The sequence below is a fragment of the Bombus affinis genome, chromosome 11 (genome assembly GCF_024516045.1).
Source record: "Bombus affinis isolate iyBomAffi1 chromosome 11, iyBomAffi1.2, whole genome shotgun sequence".
Classification (NCBI taxonomy): Eukaryota; Metazoa; Arthropoda; class Insecta; order Hymenoptera; family Apidae; genus Bombus; species Bombus affinis.
The window spans coordinates 7,541,618-7,563,294 of NC_066354.1; the positions used below are offsets into that span (position 1 = coordinate 7,541,618).

At 46.9% G+C, this 21,677-nt stretch overlaps 1 protein-coding gene across 3 annotated transcripts in view; it reads right to left on the bottom strand.

The window, feature by feature from the left end:
* Positions 1-21,677, bottom strand: part of LOC126921897 (nephrin-like) — a 99,254-nt gene that overhangs the window by 59,316 nt on the left and 18,261 nt on the right. For all 3 annotated transcript variants that reach the window (XR_007712592.1, XM_050733912.1, XM_050733914.1), the window contains one exon: positions 10,954-11,159. Coding sequence is in view for 2 of the 3 variants with exons in the window: in XM_050733912.1 (XP_050589869.1) it covers positions 10,954-11,159 (206 nt within the window). In the remaining variant the exon portion in view is untranslated. The remainder of the gene's footprint in view (positions 1-10,953; positions 11,160-21,677) is intronic.

Sequence of the window (21,677 nt, forward strand, 5' to 3'; positions counted from 1 at the left end):
CACGTTCGACACTGTAGTCCTGTAGCTAGCAATAAGCAGATTTTGAATCGTAATACGTGTACTTACATACGTATATCGACGCGGGTAACAGCTTGGAAAGCGAGGAAGAAGCCAACGTATTCGTTTGTCTCGTTAACGTCGACGTTACTGTTCCGGGTAGAGCGAAACTAACGCGCGCGTATAAAAGGAACGAGCCTCGCATAGAGTCGAGTTCGATGTACGAAAACAAATGGGAACGTCGAGACCGGAAGACCGTGGAAGGAAAAGAAAAACCAATGAGGTAGAGGGAAAATATTTGCGTAATCCCGGGGGAATGGTTCTAACGAACGGGGCAACGAATGGTCGAGCTCTGCAATTTGTTTAATTCGGTTGTTTGAATATCTCGGAGGCGATCCTCGTACTTTGGGGCTTTCGAACTCGGAGAGGACTCATCCGGACGATTATGCGCGTTAACGATGTATCCAATGCCCGATAAACATGGAGGGATTGTTTCATTTCGAACCTCCATGTATGGAACCTGAAAATTGACGAAGGGTTAACACGTTGAACGCCATGCTAGTTTTACAGAGATTGCCCGTGGTGTCACGGTGAATTATTTATTACCCGATACATATAATGTTGAAATATTATACCGCATTAATTTCGTCACACCATTGTTGTAACGATGGTAATAATGAAAAATTTATAACTACTAACGTTTGTTCAAATAATGTATTTGTACTAATCTTGACACACCGGTTATCGGTAGCGCCGTAGAAGCTACGGTTGACAAGTTGAGTGCCGGTCATCGGTGACCCGGTATTCACGTGACGTGGTATTCAACGTGTTGAGAGAATTTTCACGAAATATAGGAAACTAACGAGGAACGTATTACCGGAAGGACGCGCAAGCCAAAAAGGAACAGAAACAATGTCAAGGGGGAATTCCTGAGTCGGTAGCACGGAGGCATACGAGAAGCAATAGCGGGAACAGAGCCGGCGTTGAGTTACGAGGTCGTCGGACTCGTTTACGAGCTCGTAAAATTTGCCATTCTTCATCAGGAACGCGTGTGTTGCGCGAACATAATTCTCGTTGCCCTTTCGCAGAAATTGTTCGTGGATAAATTTTTGCGTTTCCCCACGGAAGTCATTTCACGCTCGTTCGTCCGATAAAGGAGACATTTTCGAGACGTTACGCGGAGTTAGGCGACGTCCAAGGCATCAACGATCGCTTCAGGTCCCGGGGCAACATTTTCCGAAAGTTGTACGCAAACTCCGAGTGGAGCGCGTGGTAAAAATTCGAGGCTGTTTACGCTGTCTATGTAGGCGTAGACGGTCGGCTTTTACGAAGTTGGTTATCGGAGAAGAAACTGGAAGAATCGGAGAATAAGGAAATCGAGCACAGAACTGGAGCAAGAACGTGGCGGTATTCGTTTGAAATGGAGAAAAATATGGCCTCGCGTGGGTCGTAGGGGAGTAGTCTCGCGAGGCGACAATACGCCGGTGAAATCGACTCGACGCGGGCCGGCGACGGCTACGAGGATGCTCTTTCAAAGGTATGGCGAAACACCAACTTTCCAGAAAACTTGGTAACCAAAAAGATTGACAAAGCGACGAATCTGGTAAAACTCTCGACAGAGAGTCGGCTAGTGCACCGGAACTGTTGCAGATCGTATTCAGATCGTAGGAAAATATCCTGGTATATCCCCCCGGGAGAAACGACCCGACGACACGTTTCTGAAATCGAGTTGTCGTTGCAATACCGGTGCAACTTCAAAGATGTTTGTTTCGTAACGTATTTCGATCTCGTGCACAACTAGCATATACTGTGTCGCAGTAGCGTACTTACACTCGCCTTACGTCGCGGCAGAGAACACGCGACTGCCTTTCTCCTATTACGGAAAAAGAACCAAACGGTTCAGCCGCTTTACGCCAGTCGATTTTGTGCTTTGAGCCGACGACGCTTGAAAAATGTCGAAAGACTTTTGTGATAGAATCTCTATCTAAAATTGAAAATAGGAGAGACGGCAACGTTTGAGAAAGATAACCATTCCAGTTTTTCGAGGAATAAGAAAAAATAACGACGAGAACGCGAAGCGCCCGGTATGATGGAAACCGTCAAGGCGTTCCCATATGACGAATGTTTGAGTCTCTATAGATCCAGATGAGGAGCAGAAGGAGCAGAAGTAGCAGAAGCCAGCTGTGCCAGTAGTATTAAGTAGATACGTAATATCGTTTCGGGATGCTGTTAAGAATTCTCCGGAGAATTTTTGCGAGATCCATATCCGTCGAAAGACCGACCATCGTTCGCGTCCAAGATACTTCTTTTTTATATTTCCATCATAAGACGGATTTTATCGTCACGACGTAATTTTAATATCGATCGATCACGGTGCTCTTCTCTTCTATTATCAAATCGAAGGAAACAACGACTCCGAAAAGTTTTTATTAGTCTTTGAAACTCGTCGCGTCGGTGAAGTGGACGCGATAAAACGATCACGACAATGGACAGCGCGGATGAGGAACGCGTTGAAATACGAGGCACGGCGTTATTATCGGTTACGATCCAGGAACTACGCACAAAACGACCCTTTCTTCTCTTATTCGTGCTTCGCTTCGTTCCTTTTTCCCCTCTTCTCTTTTCCCTTTTCCTTTCTCCTTTCTCCTTTCTTCTTTCCGGGTACTCATTTTCCCTCAACGTTGTTCTCCGCGTGCTCCTTCGTTTCTCTTAGCGAGCGTTTTCATTCTGCGATCGTAAACTACCGAGTACGACGTGTCTACCTTTTCGACGAGAAAGAACAGCTATAACGAGACGCTGAGCAATTACCATTCGTACGTACCTCGGGAACTCATAAGTACGTATTTTTCCCTGTCTTTCCGCGTTTACTTGTTCCGTTTCTCTCGTAATTTCTCGCGGAACCCTTTGCAACGTAGCCCTTTTCCGAGGCGAGCCGCGTACGTACCTTCCAATCCTGAACTCTTTCAAAGGAATCCCGTGCGCTTCAGAATCGCAAAAATTCCTTTTTCCTTATTGCCATTTTAGCATGCGTGTCTTGGATAAAAGAAAGCAGCTGGGCCGATGCTCGTGCTTTTCCCTAAATTGCTTTCACTCTTTTAATCGCGAACGTTTCGATCGTGAAACGGTCGTGGTTTCCTCGCGAAAGGAACGTGATTTTCGCGCTCGGTTTCTCCCTCAAATGTGTTCCGACGCGGTCGGTTCGTCAAACGGATACCAGAAGATCGTAAGGAGAGAAGGAGTAGAGTGCTATCAAGGACGACGAGCAGTCATATCCGCGCTCTCTCTTTCCGTGGTCTCGTTAGCTTCGTCTTTCTTATCCATCGAGTTTCTTATGAAAACTTGGCTCTCGTCTTTAGCCCAGTTGTGCCCTGATCCAGATTTCGAGAATCCTGTACGGCACTCTGCGCAAGTTCGTTCCGATGGGAGCACTTACGGAAAACGAAATATCGGAAAAGCAGAGTCGACCAAGGACAAGAAACTCTGCCGGCAGATTTGCGATAATGGACGCAAGTCCGAATTGCTAGCGTTGTATTAATTATTCCGTTGCCGTGCGAAAGTATCGGCTCGAGGGCTAAGTATGCTTCGCCCGTTTAACGAGGTCGCATTCTCTACGCGGTAAGTGCGTCGTTAATTAATTCGGTTGTGGAGCGGAAAAAGCGAACCGTCGCGCCGCGCCGACGAGTTTCAAGAGACTGTACATTGCTGCATGCGTTAACTAGCGCGTGCGCTCGCGCGCGCACCCGTTGCATCGTGAACCGTTGTTCTTTCCTTCCAGCCGTTCGGCGAGCTTTTCACAACTACCAATCAACTATTCGCTGCTCTTGTTTCGACGCCTCTCTGATCAACGAATAGAAAGAAAATTACGCTCTGCTCCGTTTTATCGCGAGGTCCCGGAGCATCGTGTCCGAAGTGGTGATCCGGACTCGTATGATGGATCGATAGCCGAAAAAATCACGGAAAATTGGCTTGAAATTCGATTTATGAAGTAGCACGCGTATGTTGATTACGTCTGATCTCGGCTTCACTGGCTCAAGGAGGGACGGGAGCGTCTTTGAGGAAGACGGAATGCGAGACGCGGGCACGTCAGAGGAGAGAATGCCGAGGTGCTCGAAACGGTATACGTTCGAGAGCCACCAACGGACAGAGGATATGGTAGAGGAGCAGGAATATCGGGAACGACGGTGAATTCTACGCGTGACTCGAATAATCCCCGGCGCTCTCTCGACGTTGGAGGACACAGTCTCAAAACTCCACGGGATCTCTTTCCGAGTTGTAATCAATGATTCCCGGGGAATCGACGATCCTTGCTTCGGATCCTTACTTTCAGCTTTCCGATTCCGGACGCAACGCTCGACTTCGCCAAACAGGATAGGTTTTCAATTTTTTTTCGTCTGTCTCGATACCGGACAATAGTTGGAAGACGACTCGCCTGATACGAGCTCGAAGCACCGGCTGAATTGGATATTATAAATTACGTCACCAAATTTACATCCTACCCACCGTTGCTATTCTCAGCGGGTAAGAAGACGGATGCTCGATAACGGGTATAGATGAAAACGATCCTTTGCACCGTTCTTTCGCGGAGGAATAATTCTTGTCTGTTTTACCGCAGCAAACGTCGAAGGTCGGCCGGCAATCGCGTGGAACGGAGAATAGGGGCAGGAATTCTTTTCAACTAGCGTGTTGCATAAGATAAGAAGAAGAGAACGGTCGTTCTCCGGCTGGAAAGGAATTGCCGCGAACGACGGTAAAGACGAATGAGCCTTTTGAGGTAGAAAAATATGGCAGCCGGACCATCTGCGGATCTTTCCATCGGTTTCCTCTCTGTCGTTCCACGGATCTGTCTTTACGTCAACGGACGTGAATCGAAAGGGCACGAGCTGGGCGCCGTGAAACTCCCGTATGATTCATGACGCGTCGTCCCATCGATCTACAATTTTTTACGCGCTATATCAAAGCTTTCCGTTACCGGAACGTTTCCACGTTCTCTCGTATCGCGTGTCTCATTGTCAGTGGCGATAGAACAAAAGCGCACCCCGTTCCATTTACTGACCAGCGTTCGGTTAACAGCAGAGAACTTTCGTTCTCCTTTTCTTCTTTTTTCCTCTCTCTCGTTATTTCATCCTATCCACCGCGACATCCGAAAAATTAAGCGACTAGAAAATAAAAAAAAGAAGAAAAAATGGACGAGAATCGCAGAAGGAAGTCGGTTTTCCTTCTCGTTGTCATCGAAACAGCATCGTGGCTCGTCGACGCTTCGTTCGCTGGACCAAACTCGAGAATCGATCCTGCAGTTTCCTTCGAAAACAGGATGCTTTAAAATTCCCGCAGACGTCGTCCTTCCGGCTAACGAGTACCATCGTGTTTTCGTAACTATCCTCCGGCCACTACCGAACTTTTACCGAAGAACGAACGAGAGAAAAAAAGAGCAAAAATTTCGGTATACGATAAAAGTAACACGAGAACAACGAACACACACTGAATTCTTGAATTATATTTTTTCGACCAACGCTCTTCCAATCGGTCGTAAGACGTATTTCGTTATCGCGCTCGACTCTGGAACTCCGCCATTAGAAATCCAACCGTCGCAGCAAACGATATATCCACCAACGACGTCCATTCTCGGTCTTCTCGTTGGCCAGAGAAATCGACCGTTCGACCGACCTTCCACCAAGTTCGATCGCACGGTACGTCGTTATTCCTTCCAGATTCTTTTTATCCGATTCGTGATGTCTTTGAAAGATAGGTGTCCGCGAAAGTAACTTTATGACGTCAGATTCCTCGTTTGCTCTCCCGTACTCGTTCGCTTCCCTGTATTTTTCCAGAAATTCTTGGGCAGAAGGGAGCCGGACCTTCGTCAGCGTACGTTTCGCTTCCGGTTCACTTTCGGGACATGCGTTTCCATTACCTACAGCGGAAACTATTCGCTGGATAAGGAAAAGTTACGCGAGCGATACATTATTCGTCGGACGATAAATTATTCGACAAGTACTTGGGGAAAAAATCTTCGATGCACGATATAATACGGTTCTCAACTTACGGGTACGATGTTGCTAAGCCGCGGTAAATTTCGCCAAGATCGAAATCCAACCGCTCTTTCTTCTCTCTCTTCGACTTTCTTTCTCCTTCTTCGTTCGCCTGGCGCCGCGCGCGCCTTTCAACGTATCTTCCGGGATATAAGATGAGATTTTACCGAGGGTGCACCGATTCAATTCTGACGTCGAGTTACATACTACAGAGTGGCGAGAAGAGATCTTTTCAATTTTCCAAAATAGACCGTATTCGGCGGAAAGCTTCGCGTAACAATTTTTTCCAAGGAATGTTGCTTTGCAGGCGTCGCGACAGTTATTCGAGCAAAAAGAGAAACAGTCTCGGGAAAAGAGGTAGTTTAAAGGAGAGATCGGAGAGCGAAGGAAACGGAAAATATCCAAGACAAAAGGCGTGGCTACCGGTCAGACCGTTTGACCCACGAACTACCGTAAGATGTCTCTTTGAATTTTCCTTCGAATTCGTTAACGGTGAAATACAAGTATGGCCGTTTCCGCGCTGAAATTTCAGATTTCCTTGCTCGTCGCGTTTCACGTTCGTATTTCACGCATAATTTCCTCCTTATCTTTCTCGCAAGCCTGTCCTTTAGGTTCGTATTTCTTCTCCGGCAAAAGGGGACCGGAATCCTCTTCGTCAAGGAAGACGCAACGTTCTCTTCGGTAGAATATTTAATTTTCGCGAAAAAAGTTGCGAGTCGGCGGCAACTCGGCCGAACGGCGGGACGTCGATGCTTCTATGGAGGGAAAGCTGGTAAATTCCGGGTTATAACCAAAGTGTTTGATGCTGGGCTTATTTCGTCGGGGCGAGTCCTTTCCTTTTCCTGTCTTTTGGGTCTCTAAGTAATTACAGATAAGAGGCTTAAGCGGAGATGCTCGCCGTCGGGTATCGACTCTGAAGTATTAGACGGCATTCGACCGAATAAAAGAGAAGGGGAAAAAGAGCAGGGGAAACCTCGTGTCTGGTAATGACACGATCTTGCAGCGACGATGGTCAGGTTGTCGTGTCGCGTCGCGCCACGCCGCGTTGTGAGAACCGTATCTCTTTCCAAAGAGACCTACGTTACTATCCTCTAAAGGCTTAACGTATCGGTCTTCGTTCAATGAGGCTAATAGGTAATCACCGATAAGAGGCTTTAACAACAAGAGGGATATTCAGCATTAAGCGTCTATTTCAGTGAATAACGCGTTTCCCAATGGTTCGTGATTCCAGCGATTTCGATGCGATGCGTCTAGAAACAGATTAGAGCACCTAATAGTCTAGCAGAGAAAGTAGACGACCGACGCGACGCGCTTTAACAGTGTAGGTTTGTCTCGATACGAGTCGTTGAGACGTGGTGTGAAACCGATTCGGTGGAGCGTCGGCAACGAATTTTTGTCAGCGAACGATGAAACTGAACGCACGAGTGGCCAGAGCGCAAGCTCGACGGCCGTTCAATAAGCGCATAACCATGCGGTTAAGTATCTGGTTCTCAACGATGCGAAAAGTTTTGAACGTAAACGAAGAGAGATAGAAGATCGTTAGCCCGGAAGTATTGGAAGCGTAGTGTAAGAGGAGATAACGAATAGAGTGGCATTTAACGTTGGCGGATGAATAGATAGAGCGGATGGAATAGATATCCAAGGCGATACGTGGTTAGAGATGGTTAAACCGATAGCAGACGACGAATAGTGGTGGGCCGAGCGGAAATCGGGATAAGACAAAATTAATTTATCCGTAATCGGCGATTAGATATCCTTGAAATGCAGAGCGCAGAGTGCAGAGTGTGGGTAGTTCCTTGTCAAAATCTAAACTAAATCCTAATCGGATTAACGTTCACCGACTCGACGCTTCAGCAGCTTCCTTTCCCAAGTTTCCAACACGGTTCAACCTCAGTTCCTTCGAGTGGCGATTCTCCTCCTCGGCGAAGTACTCGATTTGGATTCGCGATTTTCACTTACGAGACGTACGTATAAAAGGAACGTTACGAAATGAACAAACACGCTCGATATTAAGTCGGAAGTAGCATCTTTGCTGAGGGAACGACAACAAAGACGGACTATCGCGACCGATCGATTAAGGCGGGCGCTAAGATTAATTTCACGCCCCTCCTTAACTTCGCCTCTTACGTTCGCAAAAGCGTTTGGTACAGTCGGCTCTCTTAGACGATGCATGGCTAACTTTATAAATTCTGATACCCCGAGGTTGCTGCATCGCGTTTTGGTCAGATCGTGTTTAGAATACGCTACAGTTATTTGGTCGCCTCACAGAGCCAAACAGAGCCGCTATCGCGCAACTTCCGTGGGTTTGCTGCGCCGGTCGCGACTTTCTACCATTCTGTCGTGAATAAGCTCAACTTTAGATCTTTGGAAACTCGTAGAATCTTTTTGGATTTGTTGTTTCTTTTCGAGATTGTTGCCAGCGTTTCCATCCGTTGTCCACAGCATCTCGATCTAATCAACCTGTACACAACCATTAAGCCGTTAAAGCTCTCGCAACTTTTCCTGGTACAGAGATACACTCGGAACTTGTCCGTGTCTGACCCTGTTAACCGGATATGCGATGCTGCGAATTCTTTCAGCAATGATTTCGATTCATCGTCCAATTCTATCTGTTCTTTCAAAGTACAAATTTACAAGGTCTCGTAAATAGTTGTTGACCGAGCTTTTTCTTGTTCAGTTTCTACTTTCCGTATTTTCTTGCTCTTTTCGTGCGTATGACCTTTATGTATTATTTGCTTTCTGTTTGTACTCTAATGGGAATTCTTTGCTGTACAAAGAATAAATAAATAATAAAGTTAATGGAAAGGGAATGGGTAATATTCAGGGACTACGGAGGTCGGTCGGTGAATTGGAAAGGAAAAAGACGGCGAGCGGGCGCTGTTTATGCGTTATTTACGGAAATATATTCTCTGTCTTCGTATTCTTTTCGGCTTGGAAAGCAAGATTGGAAAGTCAGAAATTCGCTCGTTCGGAGCTTCCGTTTTGGCTGATTTGCGTTTACTCTATCGTCTATAGAGGACGTTTCTCGTAATTTCGAATTAACTCGGGGCACCGATCTTCTCCGATGTTCAGGTGCGTCGAGGCGTAAAACGAGCCACCACCGCGGCAGTCCAACACCGATGGCCTCTCGACTGCAAGATCTACCGTCTATTCGATTGCTTTCCTCCGAGGCAGACCGAGCGCTCTCTGAATCCTCGACCGGGATAAGCTCGAAACTTACTCGGGTATTAACCTTCGCTGCGAATTTCCGTCTTCTGGCAGGACAATTTCTATTTTTCCAAACTTCTTTTTGGACTAGCTGGTCGGAAACGTTACGATCGTCTCGAGAATAAATTCGGAATTCGCTCGCGTTCGTTTCGCTCAGAAGCAAAGACGGCTACTCGTTTGTACGAGAAGCATTTTCGCGTTACGCGAAACACCCTTGAAAGTTTCAAGATTCTCACGGACATCACTTTCTTCGTTTCTTCTCCCAAGTCTCGCGAAGATAGAAAGCGACGCGGTGCGGAATTAAACGCGTCTCGCCTTATGTCGCGTTTTGCTCGTATGAAAGAAACTTCTTGCGATATTTTCGACTGATGGTGTTTGAGGAAGTTCGCGAAGAACGGCAGACGGAACACGGTCTCGTTATCGCGACCACGATCACAAAGGTCAAAGCGGTGGGACAGGGCGAGCCTTCCTTTGTTCCCGTTCCACGTCTCGGTAGATTTTCAGGAACGTCTTAAAGTTTCCGTGGGTACTCCACCAAGCGGGATCGGCAGTCCGCGCTTTAACTCAGTTTAATAGCCGATCGATGAGTAAATTGGGTTAGAGGTTTCCTAAAAGGAGTTTGGGCTTCCGAGCCGCGTTCCCAGCACGAAACGCGCTCTCCTTGAGGAGAATGGGCCACGATACCGGTTCGATCCTGTTAAGAGACAAGAGAGACGTCCTTTGGGCCTGTCTTAGACTTCTGAGAAAGTATCAAGAAACCCGAGCGTAACAGAGAAACCGTAGTACGTAACATCGTGTCGAGTACATCGGTCGAACGCTGCGCCAATTGCACGTCTTTGTCCATTTTCCCACCTAATTGTCTAACGATTATTTCGCGCATTTCTTTAGCCACCGTCTTCATTCTTCGTACACGTCTCTCCATCTTTCTCCTTTTTACAATCAAGAGAGATCTTTTCCTTGATAAGAGCATCTGTCGTTTCTTACCCTTTCTCTTCGTTTCTCGAACGATGGAACGCGCAAATTGTACGCCAGCGTTAGATAGTAGGATCGTAAGATAGCAGGATAGGTAAATTTCGATTAAGAAGCGTTCGGTGGAAACGAGGAATATTCTTGAAAAAGTTTCACCGCTATCGATTCGCACGGTCACGCTGGAATCGAGACCGAGCGGAGTTCGCCAGAGGCTGATTAACCTTGATCGACAAATAAAATCTGGCTGTAACTACTCGAGTGACGAACGAACAAGCAATTGGACCGATCGGTTCGAGGGACCGACGAATCAGTGCGCGAACTAATCGACCGCAAATCACCGCACTCCGGACCGACAGTCGTGTGCAAATGCTCCCTTTCAATGCGCGACCGATTGTCGGAAGGATCGGTTGTTCCTCTCGATCGTGTTTCAAACTAACCGTCAATCGTCGTCGCGATTTCCTTGCGCTCTCGATTCACCACGATTCGCCCCGGTATCGCAGTTTCCAGGAATCGTGATAAGTTTCGAAGTAGTTTGGCGTGGAAGTGGCAAAGTTGGTCGAGAAAGAGAGGGCAGACCGGGTGATGCTTTTAAATTTTGATGCTTACGATACGCAATTTTAACGTGGCGTCTCTCTCGACTTGATTTTCCAGCGGTATCATCGCGTCGATCGAAACTTATTTAACGTGTCTACGCCTTGGGCTTCTCGCAGAGAGTCGACGTGAAGATTGCACGCTGTAGCATTGAATGGCTTACCGATGACGGTGAAGTTGACCTTGAGATTTCTGGTTGGCGAGTTGCGAAAATCCACCCTGCACCTGTAAACTGCCTGGTCGCTTTCCCGCAGATCTCGAATAGTCAGCTGAGCGGGCGGGCTTGCTCTGAAAGACGCCCTCTCTCCCCAAAAATGAGGGGCGCTCCACAGCTTTGCTTTGCCAAATTGTCGGTTTCTCGCGTCGTAGCTGAAAAAACACGGAATAAATTCGGTTATTTATATTAGGGGTGAAATCGGCTTGATACTCGCGTAATAAGAATCTAAATCATAGGAACAGGGCGAGAATGACGCGCCATAGTTCACGAATGACGTGTACGTAGCGCCGGTCTTATCTAGCTCGAACCAATTTTTCACTCAACTTTCGCAATTCGTCATAGTCGGGAGGTCCGAGTGCAGGAGGAGTTTGCTTACTCTCCAAGTCCCAAGCTTGAAACTCAATACAGGCCGACAGAAGTGCACTCGACCGAGAGAGTCAGATAACCTTTTAAGCACTTCGGTGATCGAGCTTTCCGAGACGGCATTAGGGAATATGTTGGAGAATCGGAGATTCAAATGGTCGACGCGACGGAGGCGTTCCTCCCGTGGATCAGCGACAGCGGCAGCAGCGACTTACAAACGAGACGTATCTCAGGCGTTTCTTTTTGCACTGCGGCACTGCGGTAGCGTGCTTTTAATACGCTTCGACCGTTACGATCGCGTGGCTCGTAGCGAAGCTATCACAACCGCGTTCGCGTAACGTTCTCTTCTCTGTAGATAAGCCGACCAGCTACGGACTGTCGGCGAAGTTTTCGCGTCGAGCCGTCGATTATCGGGTGCGGCCCGGCGACCGGCGAACGATGTTCGCGTAAGTCTAATCGAGCGCCAAAGTTTTAGCGAGTTTCAGTGATAAGACGTCGCATGGTCGATCAACGAGAGAACCGTTGATCGCGAGCACCGTTGACTCGTCCTAGGAAGTTTCGACAGTCGCGCGCTCTCATCTGGCGTACTTTGTCCGCGGCCATAAGACAAATTGGATTGGTTTTTAACGAGCACGATGACTGGAGAGAGTTTCCCGAGGGAGCCACCTCAGACTCATCGTGCCGCTTTGCCTCTCACGAACAGCGTCGCTCGTTTACTTTCCAACTCGGCTGATTTACCAGAAATTAAAGAGGCATCAAGATTCCGCAACTTGTGACAACCTATTAATTACCTGCTCGTTTCTTTGCGCGTACCTTTAATGTCGATGAAATCTGTTACAAGGATATCGCGCTATACAGAGCATGGAAATGTAGTCGCGACTGTGTCCCTTTCGTATTTCTTCGTTCTTTCTAGCTTTGAAACGCAAGGAAAAGAATGTAAGAACGATTCCGAAGAAAAGACAGGTGTATATGTGAGCGGAGTGAAACACGCGCGCAACAGAAAGGAGGAGAACACGATTAAAAAATAGAAGAGAGGAATTGCTTTTGTTCATCATACACAGAGAGCTTTAGGAAAGTTCGATGATAAATGGAACACGATCTAGTGGTTCTAATAGAATAACGATCGCTCTGTTGATCGATACGATAAGCTTGCTGAAGAGGTCGTTGCGTCGAGGGGAAAACGAGCATTTAAACGAGGAATAACTGGGGAACGATCGAAGAAAAGGACAAAGGAGGACTATATCGGATGAAAAAAGGCAAAGACGAGAATGAACGATGGTATACGCGGAAGAATTCTCCGGGCGGGTAGGAAGGGAGAAAAGCCGGAGATAGAAGAGAATGGTCTCTAAACAAATTAAAATAATTGCCACGACTCGTCGGAAGATCGTGCCGGACTCGCGAGTTAAAAGAACGTTTCCCATGAATACGTTAGTGTCGGTAAAACGAGTGCTCCACGGAGAAGGAGGGGAGGGCCAAAACCCGAAGGGGCACGGGAGCCAGCAGACAGGGCTACGAAGGAGACTTAACCACTCCCGGGACTCTTAAAAGGAGCTTAACTTCGCGCATAAAATTAAGGCATTGTAATTGCAGACGGCGCGGCGTCGCCACTGCGGCAGCACATTTCTTTCTCTTCGTTCAACCGTCCCTCTCGTTCCTGTCCTCGTACCCGTTTCCGCACCCGGTCCACTCTTCCTCTAGGCCGACACCTTTCTCCTTTTCTTCCGTTTCCGCTCGACCGGAAAATATAATTTGCCCGAGTTACTAACTTTCGTCCCCTGGAAGCAGATCGTTCGACCGACCGACAAGCGGAACAGTGATAAAATGATTTTTAATTGGGATTAGACGTAAGCCGGAATCGTTGTCCCACGACAGCCAAAGTTCCTCTCATGAATTTAAGCGAGCAGCTTTAACCGTGATTCGAGTGAATTTCGAATAACAGTCCGGATTAAGCACGATCACGAGTAATTTTCGCAAGCGCTACTCCGCAAATCCGTTCGACTCGTACTTTCACGGGCAACTTTGCCGGCTGGAAATTTAAAGGAACGCGTACCGCGTAAAAATGCTCGCTTTGTACGGAAAATACTACAGAAACTCGTGAGTATGTTATCGTCGTAATAAGGCGTTTCTGCTCACAAAAGGCGAACAGTAACTTTTGACGAAGTTAAACGAATCTCTTGATTAAAGCGCTTTTGGAAAGATTCTTAATTAACGGACCGGAACGTGTGAACTACAGTTGAGAACATTTCCACGGGAATGTAAAATCCCGATATGCATGGAAATCGAGGTTGCGCTACTCTCATTGACTGGTGTTCTTGATTCGCGCGCGACTGGTTACCGGTTCGATGTCGGTTTCCGTATCCGAAATCGTCGATTCTCGCTCGGTACAGCGCGACGATAGCGGTATCAGTCCGTATCGTTCCCAGCTGCCACTTTGCGTCGATGCCCGATTTCACTCACCTACGCTCTCTCTTCTACCCAGTCTTTATTCAAATATCACTGTGAAACCGCAGGCGGGCATTCTTCAAAATGGAATTCATGCCACGGCATAATAGGACAGAGATATCAATCCGATCGGTGAATATAATATCCGATTACACGATGGTCGACGACATTCACCATGGGAAACGTCTCTTCGTTCCTCTCGGGAACATTAAATGTCTCCCGGATGCGTGAACCCATATTCCACTCCGATATAGATATACATACATAAGCTATATACCTCTCGTAAAGTTCGATTGTCCAGATTCATCGTTTTTTCGTTTATCTTTGCATCAAGGAAGAAGGAGTACTTCGCCGTGTCGCGGAACATACTTGAGCGCGATAACCCTGTACACGAACCGATCGTAACGCGGCATCGAACGAAAACAACGGAATCGGATTTTTATCGAGGCGACAATGGCTGTACTAGATAATCGCGTACCGTATTTACGACGTCGAGAAATGCAAGTGTGACTGGCAGGATTATTGTATCAGAATTGATGACGGAGTGTGAGATGTATGACGAGCATTGTCCTGTTTCGCGGAAGCATCGAGAACGCGATGGACCGATCGCAGACAATTTAGGAAGGTTTCGAGGTTTCTTATTCATATACGCGGCGTGCTATCCAGTGGGAAGAAAAATGGTTGCGGTGATTCGGTCGATTTATATCTCCGCGGTGCGAGTGCGGTTCGAGCGGAGGAAGGGGGAAATGTCATATTTTGACAGGATTTCGCGGTTCGTTTCGCCGCTATCGCGCGTGCAAGGCGCGAAAATCAGCGTCGAACACGCTCGATTTCGTGACAAGTTGAAAGACGGAGAACGCCATGGAAAATGGGTAGTAGAGAGGAAGGGTAGAGAGAGGAGGAAGAACAGCCCTACAGAACCGATGAAAGGAACCGATGCATACGTATAGCGACGACGCAGTTTGAACGAGTAGAGCTAGAGCTGGGTGGATTAAGCAGGGGCTGCCTTCATGCATAAATGGATGACAAAAACAAAAGGAACATCCTGTGACGCGGTTGCGACATTTTTACATTTATCGCTCGGTTCCCCGTTTACGGATACGTGCCCATGTAGCCAAACGTGAGTTCACATACTGCGACGGATCCTTCGTGTTCGCGCGAATGCAAATAAAGCGTAAGCAGATAAAAGGCTTCGTTGTCCACACCACCGACGCGGTTTTTGTTCGGTTTTTCGCTTCTCTTCTTCCCCAACGGACTAGCTCGACGAATAGCAATTGGCGTTGATGGCTTGGCTACCTCGTACCTTGTTGTTTCCCTTGTTTCGCCTTACTTGGATCCCGCGATCGTATTTTCTCAAACCGAAACATCGATCGATCCTCGATCGCGCTCGATATCCAGTCGACACAGCTTCCAGCGTGTTTAATCACGTTTTAACCCCGTTACGATCCTTCCATTCTTATACTTCGATCTTGCTGTCGTTTTAACGAGCAAAAGGGATTTGTAAGGTTTTAAGATGTTTAACATAAAATTGAAACCAGAGACCATACGTGAGCCAAGAATCGTTATTATCATCGTCATCGTTGTCGTCGTCTTTATTATTATTATATACGGATCGAACCCAATAATAAGTATATAAAAGAATACAATAGTAAATATCTACGATAAGAAAAGTAGAAGAAAGAAATAGAAAGAAGAAAGATATTATTAGGGAATATATCACATAAGAGGATATCGTACAGCTTCATTTTAAGAGTGGATAAGCGTCCGGAGAAAATAGTCGATATTTCCAACGTATCGATTTGCTAATTTAGTAATTCTGCTTAACGGATCCCGGAAACCATATCGTGTTTAGGTGGTCGACGGCAACGACGTCCATCTCTTACCAATACATATGTGCGGTGCATACGGGTTTATTTATAGCGAAAGAGACGCGGAGTTGATTTTATCCTTAACAATTTTAAATAAAAGAAAAAGGTCTGCTATAATTCTGCGGTTCCCGAAAGTAGATGGACGAATGCTATTCGAAATTGGAAAATAGTGATTAGTTGGACGTAGATATGTATAAGTATATACGCGTATCTTTAGGAGCGTTCCCGTAATACCGTTACGATCGATAATCGACGAGAACATTTCAAGAAAGTAGCGGCAGCCGAAATGGTTGCGAGGTAGTCGCTGGAAAGCTCGACGACCGATTTTTGAGACGCAAGATATCGCGGTTCCGTTAAAATCTCGAAAAGGCGAGAAACCTCGAATGAATCTCTCGCTGCAAAGTAGCGTCAAATTAATGAGTTACCGAGAGACGAGTTTCTGCTCGGCGAAACATAAGGGGACAGAGCGTGAATGAGAGAGATAGAGGGGGAAATGAAGAGGTTGGATCGCAGAGCGGAGGCTAGGCAAAAGATGGAAAGGAAGTTCCATCATACGCTAATTAATTAACTGGTAGAATGAAACGGGTCGTAGGGCAAAAATCCATTTTGCTGAACAAACTTTTTCCCTTTGCGATCAGTGGCAAACACGTAATCATCGTGTTGCTTATCCATAATTACTCGTAAAACCGAGTAATTAACTTCACACGAAAAGTATTTTTACTTCTCGATTTTTCCTTCGATGGTCGGAATTGCAGAAAATCGATCGACGCGTATAGCTAATTCCTGTCAGCGTCTTGCGCGACGAATGAAAAGCAGCATAGTAGGAAGAACTAATTCGAATTTGATAAGACAGGCAAGCAGAGAGAGAGAGAGAGAGATAGGAAAAAAGAAAAATCGCAAATGACCGGTGGCAGAGAAAAGTGGAGGAATAGCACGACGGCGCATCCTCGAAAGTCAGCCCTTCCGAGTCATCGTAGGAAATTGGATCGTTATCGGACGTACACGGCACAGCAACGATGACGCGAGGGAAATGAAATTAAAAGAAGGCGTTACGTTAATTATGGAATTTTTGACAGTCCGTAACAATGCGCGAAGATACTCAGCAAGAAGAATGGTCACGTTTGAAGAGCACGTGATCATCCCGAGCTTAGCTCCGACGAAGAGCTGCGTATTGCAGGCGACTGGATGATAGGACGCGCACGGTTTCCTCGATATTCGCGATTTGCACCAGACTACCGTTTACTTTTTTCTTTTATCCTCGGCAATCGGCTCGTACGAGTTAAAGCGGTAGCGATGAAATTGTTGGATCGTGGAACAACGCGTTTGAAGCGGTGCCAGCTATTTATATCGCTCTCGTACGTATACATATACATGCAACATTACCGATAGTAAACCCGAGGTATGCACGCTTTGGATCGAGATGCGCATGGCCAGTCTGTGTGCGAGTTACAACCGCAAAAAGAAATTTCAAAAAAGGCGATACTCTCGTACGCAAAACGAAGCGCACTCACTCTTTTATCCATTGATTCGTTGTAGAATTGGAACGATCGTTTTTCAAGAGGCTGACGAGGCGACCGATTCGTGACCGCGATATATTTATCAGGAAAAGTCGAATTCGCGTTTATTAGATCGTAGTGAATTAGCGATTGTCAATGACCGCAGCAAGAGACGAGGTTTATCGGCACCGACATCAAACATAGTAGATATGTATGTACAACGATATCGGTTATCGAGACCAGGAAATCTAGATACGAACGCGTACGCAAGATAAAAGCGACACTGTGCGTGATATCGTGGCTACAAAATATAAACGAGGTCGTTGATCCGTGATCGGATCATTTCACCATTTATGTATCAATGGCCACGGCGGTGATCATCAGCGGCAATTTTGGTGCAGCGGTGATATCCTTTCGAGTTATCATTAAATCTCCATCGTTTTGGTCGCACTCGACGTTCGATTGTGGTTAGGCGGCGCGGATAACTCTGTAACTCGATCCTATTTGCTTCATACGCGGTTGCGTTCAGCCAAACGTCTTTGGTCGAACGCTCTGCGATCGATGCCTTCGTCGACGCCCCTTCAAACAGATATTAATCCCATTATATTCGAAAATTATTCTTCGTATCGTGATCCGGGACGAGGATGGTTTCCCGATAGAAGATAACGGATAATATCGCTACGTCGAATAGGCTACTACTGGTTTCGTCGGCCAGAGGCTAGACGCAGTAGTCGAGAAACGGTATGCGGTTAGGCCGCGGTGATTACTCGATCATTGTGTCCGACAGTGGTCATCGTACGAATATAGTCAGACGATCCGACGAAATGGCCAGCGATTTCACGGAACTCGAAATATTCTATCGACGAACCGATTACGATCGATATTCGATAGGTCGATGTAACGTCTGATGCGCGGAACGTCGAAAAATCGGGGAGCGATTTAAGGTATCGTTTGAATGGAGCTGTCTGTCCGTTAGTCGACGTTTCATAGACGAGAAACAGCTTCGTGAACTGTTCTTTCTTCGAAAGGGAAAAAGGGCGGCAGTGTTTGAGAGAAACGGGGAAAAATAGGAAGCATGGGACATTGGCGTTTTTAGTTAAACGCCAGTGAACGGCGTGATAAGTGTTAATCGCGAAGCGGACAGTCCGTAACAATAGGCCGTAATAACGGATGGTACGGTTTGCCGGCTCGTTCGTCGCATTCCACGTACGAGAAGTCCGCAGCAACGGTGTGTGTTGTGTAACACAGCATGGACAATGGTGTGATAATTCGAGCCGGTGAAACGTGCATCCGACCTGTCACGACACACGTAACGTCGTACACGTAAGTCGACCACAATGCCAGCACGAAAACAGGTCAATCGACTTCTCGATCGAGAACGTTTCAACGCGTTGCGTTGTGACGTCTCGTCTGGTTAAACGTCATCTCCTGGTTACGCGTCTGCCGAGTTTTTCTATTTCCGACGCGAAATTCCTAACGACGCGTTTATCCGTTCGTTTCGACATTACCGTTCTGTATAAACGATCGTTTTTCTCTACTAATCTTAGAACGGTATAACGCAAAAGTATGACGATCAAGCCGAAAAGACAGATGGAAGAAGCACGATACGTGATAGGGAGAGTGTTAGTTTGCTGGGAAATACGTAATCGGACGGTCGAGGTTGGAAGGGCGAAGAGGTTGCGGTTGAACCAAGCGCGCAACGATACTCGACGGAGCAGCACCTGACGTCAGCACGATCGGCCGGGTAGAGGCCGAAAACCGTTCGCAGGTGTGCGTTCGTATTCGCAAAGTTTGCCGCACAATCCGGCAATTCATCGTGAGAAGTAATTAAAGTTTGTATGTGAGTTTGATGATCCTTGCTCCGTTTCGCGTTGTCTCGTGTTTGTGCATGTACGAATACGATCGATTAAACGATCGCAGCGGTGTAGACGGCGATATTCATCGATTGTTAAGTCGAAGACTGCTTTCGCGACATCCATCGCTGAATCGTTACCTGGTTCTCGATCGAACGAGAATTCGGCTGTATTAGAATTAGAACTGTCAGGTTGCGATTACGGAAAACTGTTTAGAGACAACAGAAAGGATAGCGAAAAGTTTCGCATAGCTTAACGAAAGAAGAAGGTTCACGCGACGGTGATTGGTAGAAAGGAACGGGGGCGATCGGCGTGACGAAGGAGGTCGAGCGAGCACAGTAAGGAAGACAAATGGAAAGGAAAACGGGTAAGCCGGTGGGTAAGCGAACGTTGAACGAGAAACGTGAACGAGGATGAGAAGGTGAAGGATGGAAGGCAGTTTAATAGCGACGGCAGCGTAATATCACGTCGTGCGCGTTTAAGGGATCGCATCAGACCATGCGTTTGTGTCCGTGTCAACGATCCTACACGGTTAAACGGAAATGCCAAGTGGCGCACTCTGGTTAGTCGATGCGTCTGACGGCGAGTGTACGATTACACTGGTTATGACGTTTGATCTTCGGACGAGGGTTCCTCGAGTTTCTCGAGTTCCACTAGCGTTTCGTCGACGCGTCGCCACGTCGCCGCTCGCAGCCGACTCTTCTCGCACGCGCATCGCTCTTACACTCGCGCTCGACGTACACACGTTTCGAGTTTGATGATTCGCGCGGCTCGGTGTCCGTGTTTCGAACAGTGCTCCGACAATTAACTTTTTCTCTGATTATACCGGTATATTTTTGCACCGTAGAAGTCCACAGCTGGGAGAAAAGCATTACGTTTCTGAATGCGAAAGTAGCCTCTTTTTAATCCTGGCACGTGTTTAATAAGCACGGTATTATCCGTTATCAGCTGGGCAGGTGGTTGACGTTGCTGCTCGGAATAACTCGTTTCTTGCTGGACGTAAAAATTTTAAAAAGTTGTTGCTATAACGACCAAAGCTTTTCGCTTTATCGTTACTTCTGTCCAGCACGCAAAGACGCGCGTTCGGCTTGAACGCGATATATCTCGTCACGAAAATTATGAAAACGCCGGAATGACTTAATCTTGCGCAATCTAACGACCGCGAAAGAGCAGAGACTAACGACGTTTCGTAACGTTTCAATCTCCGCCTGTTTTCAAATGGCGTCGAGGTTGCCAGCTTGGAAATAATGCCGTAATAATTCGGATACTTTCTAATTAAGCTGTTCGTTTGAATTTGCATTTCATAAGCGACGTTCATTTACCTTACGAGGGTGGAACACATTAATTAGTGACAGGCCTTGATGCGAGTGTATATCGCGCAGACGGTGCTATTCGTAGCTCCGATGGTACTCGCGTATCCTGTATAACTCCATTTATGCATGTACACACAGCTGTACCAATGCATGGATAACAAGGAGATTGATCGACAGCCATCTTGAAACTCGTACTATCCGCTGGAGGAAGCAAGCCGTGCAACGTTATTGCCTCCTCGAGCCTCGGAAAGGAGCGTATATCATTGATCCTTCCTTTCTCGCGAAGTATCGCAAAGTCTGGGAACAAAACGATCGGAAATTCTATCTCTCTCAAAGTAATTAGCGACGCTCTATCGGAATGGAGCGTGCGTGTCTCGTAAATCGTCTCTATAGGAATTTCTTGCGACGTACTCATATCCTCGTAAACCGAATACGAATTCGTATGAATTTCATTTCGATTCCGTCTGTAGTGCATGGTATGGCATCCAAAACCGTGTCTCATCCTGCGCAAAATTTATTCCGCTCGTATTTCTTGAAATTTCCTGTTCATCGTTGCCACCCGCGACAGAAATTAAATATTAATATTGAATTTCGCTCTCTTGACTGTCGAATATCAGCGCCGGCTTCAGCTTCGGAGAAAGACATTTCGAAAGTTTTTATCACGCGTACGAGTAGCGGTACGAGTAGCAAGTATACGAACGGAGCGGTTGAACGGTTCGCAGGGAGAATAAAAAGCAGTTTCTACCGGCTTTATGTATTCTTCTCGCTGTGAAATAAGACTTTTTATGAGACGCGATAATGCCAAGCCGGAAAGCTAGTACGTATTACGTTGCTGGTCGTTCCGAAGGAACGTCGTTCGCGCCTCTGCTCAGAGTCGTCAGGGATTGTTTAGCGCTCGATCGCGCTACGTTTCAGTTGGAAATTACCGTTTCGCCGGTCACGCGACCGCAATTCCACCTAGAATTTCGTAATAGCACTAAACAAACAAAGAAACCCTTTTCTCCGGTTTTATCGAAACTCTGACTTCCGCACGCGGAATATCATCGAAACGGATTTCCACGAAAAAACCGTGTAGAAAAGAAAAAAAATACGCATTAAATTACGCAGAGATGGAAGCGTGGAAAATGCAGGCTCGAACGTGTGCGCGATCCTGGAAAGCGATGGCGCATCTTCCGGCACTCGTTACCAAAGAGGTATACCTGTTATCCTCGTTTTATGGGTCTCTCCATAAAGACGATATTTACGAGGACGGAATCGGTGGCCGATGGAACTAGCATATAAAGAATGGAAGACAAAGGTGATTCGTGGCTTAACGAAATCCCAGTTTCGTTTTGG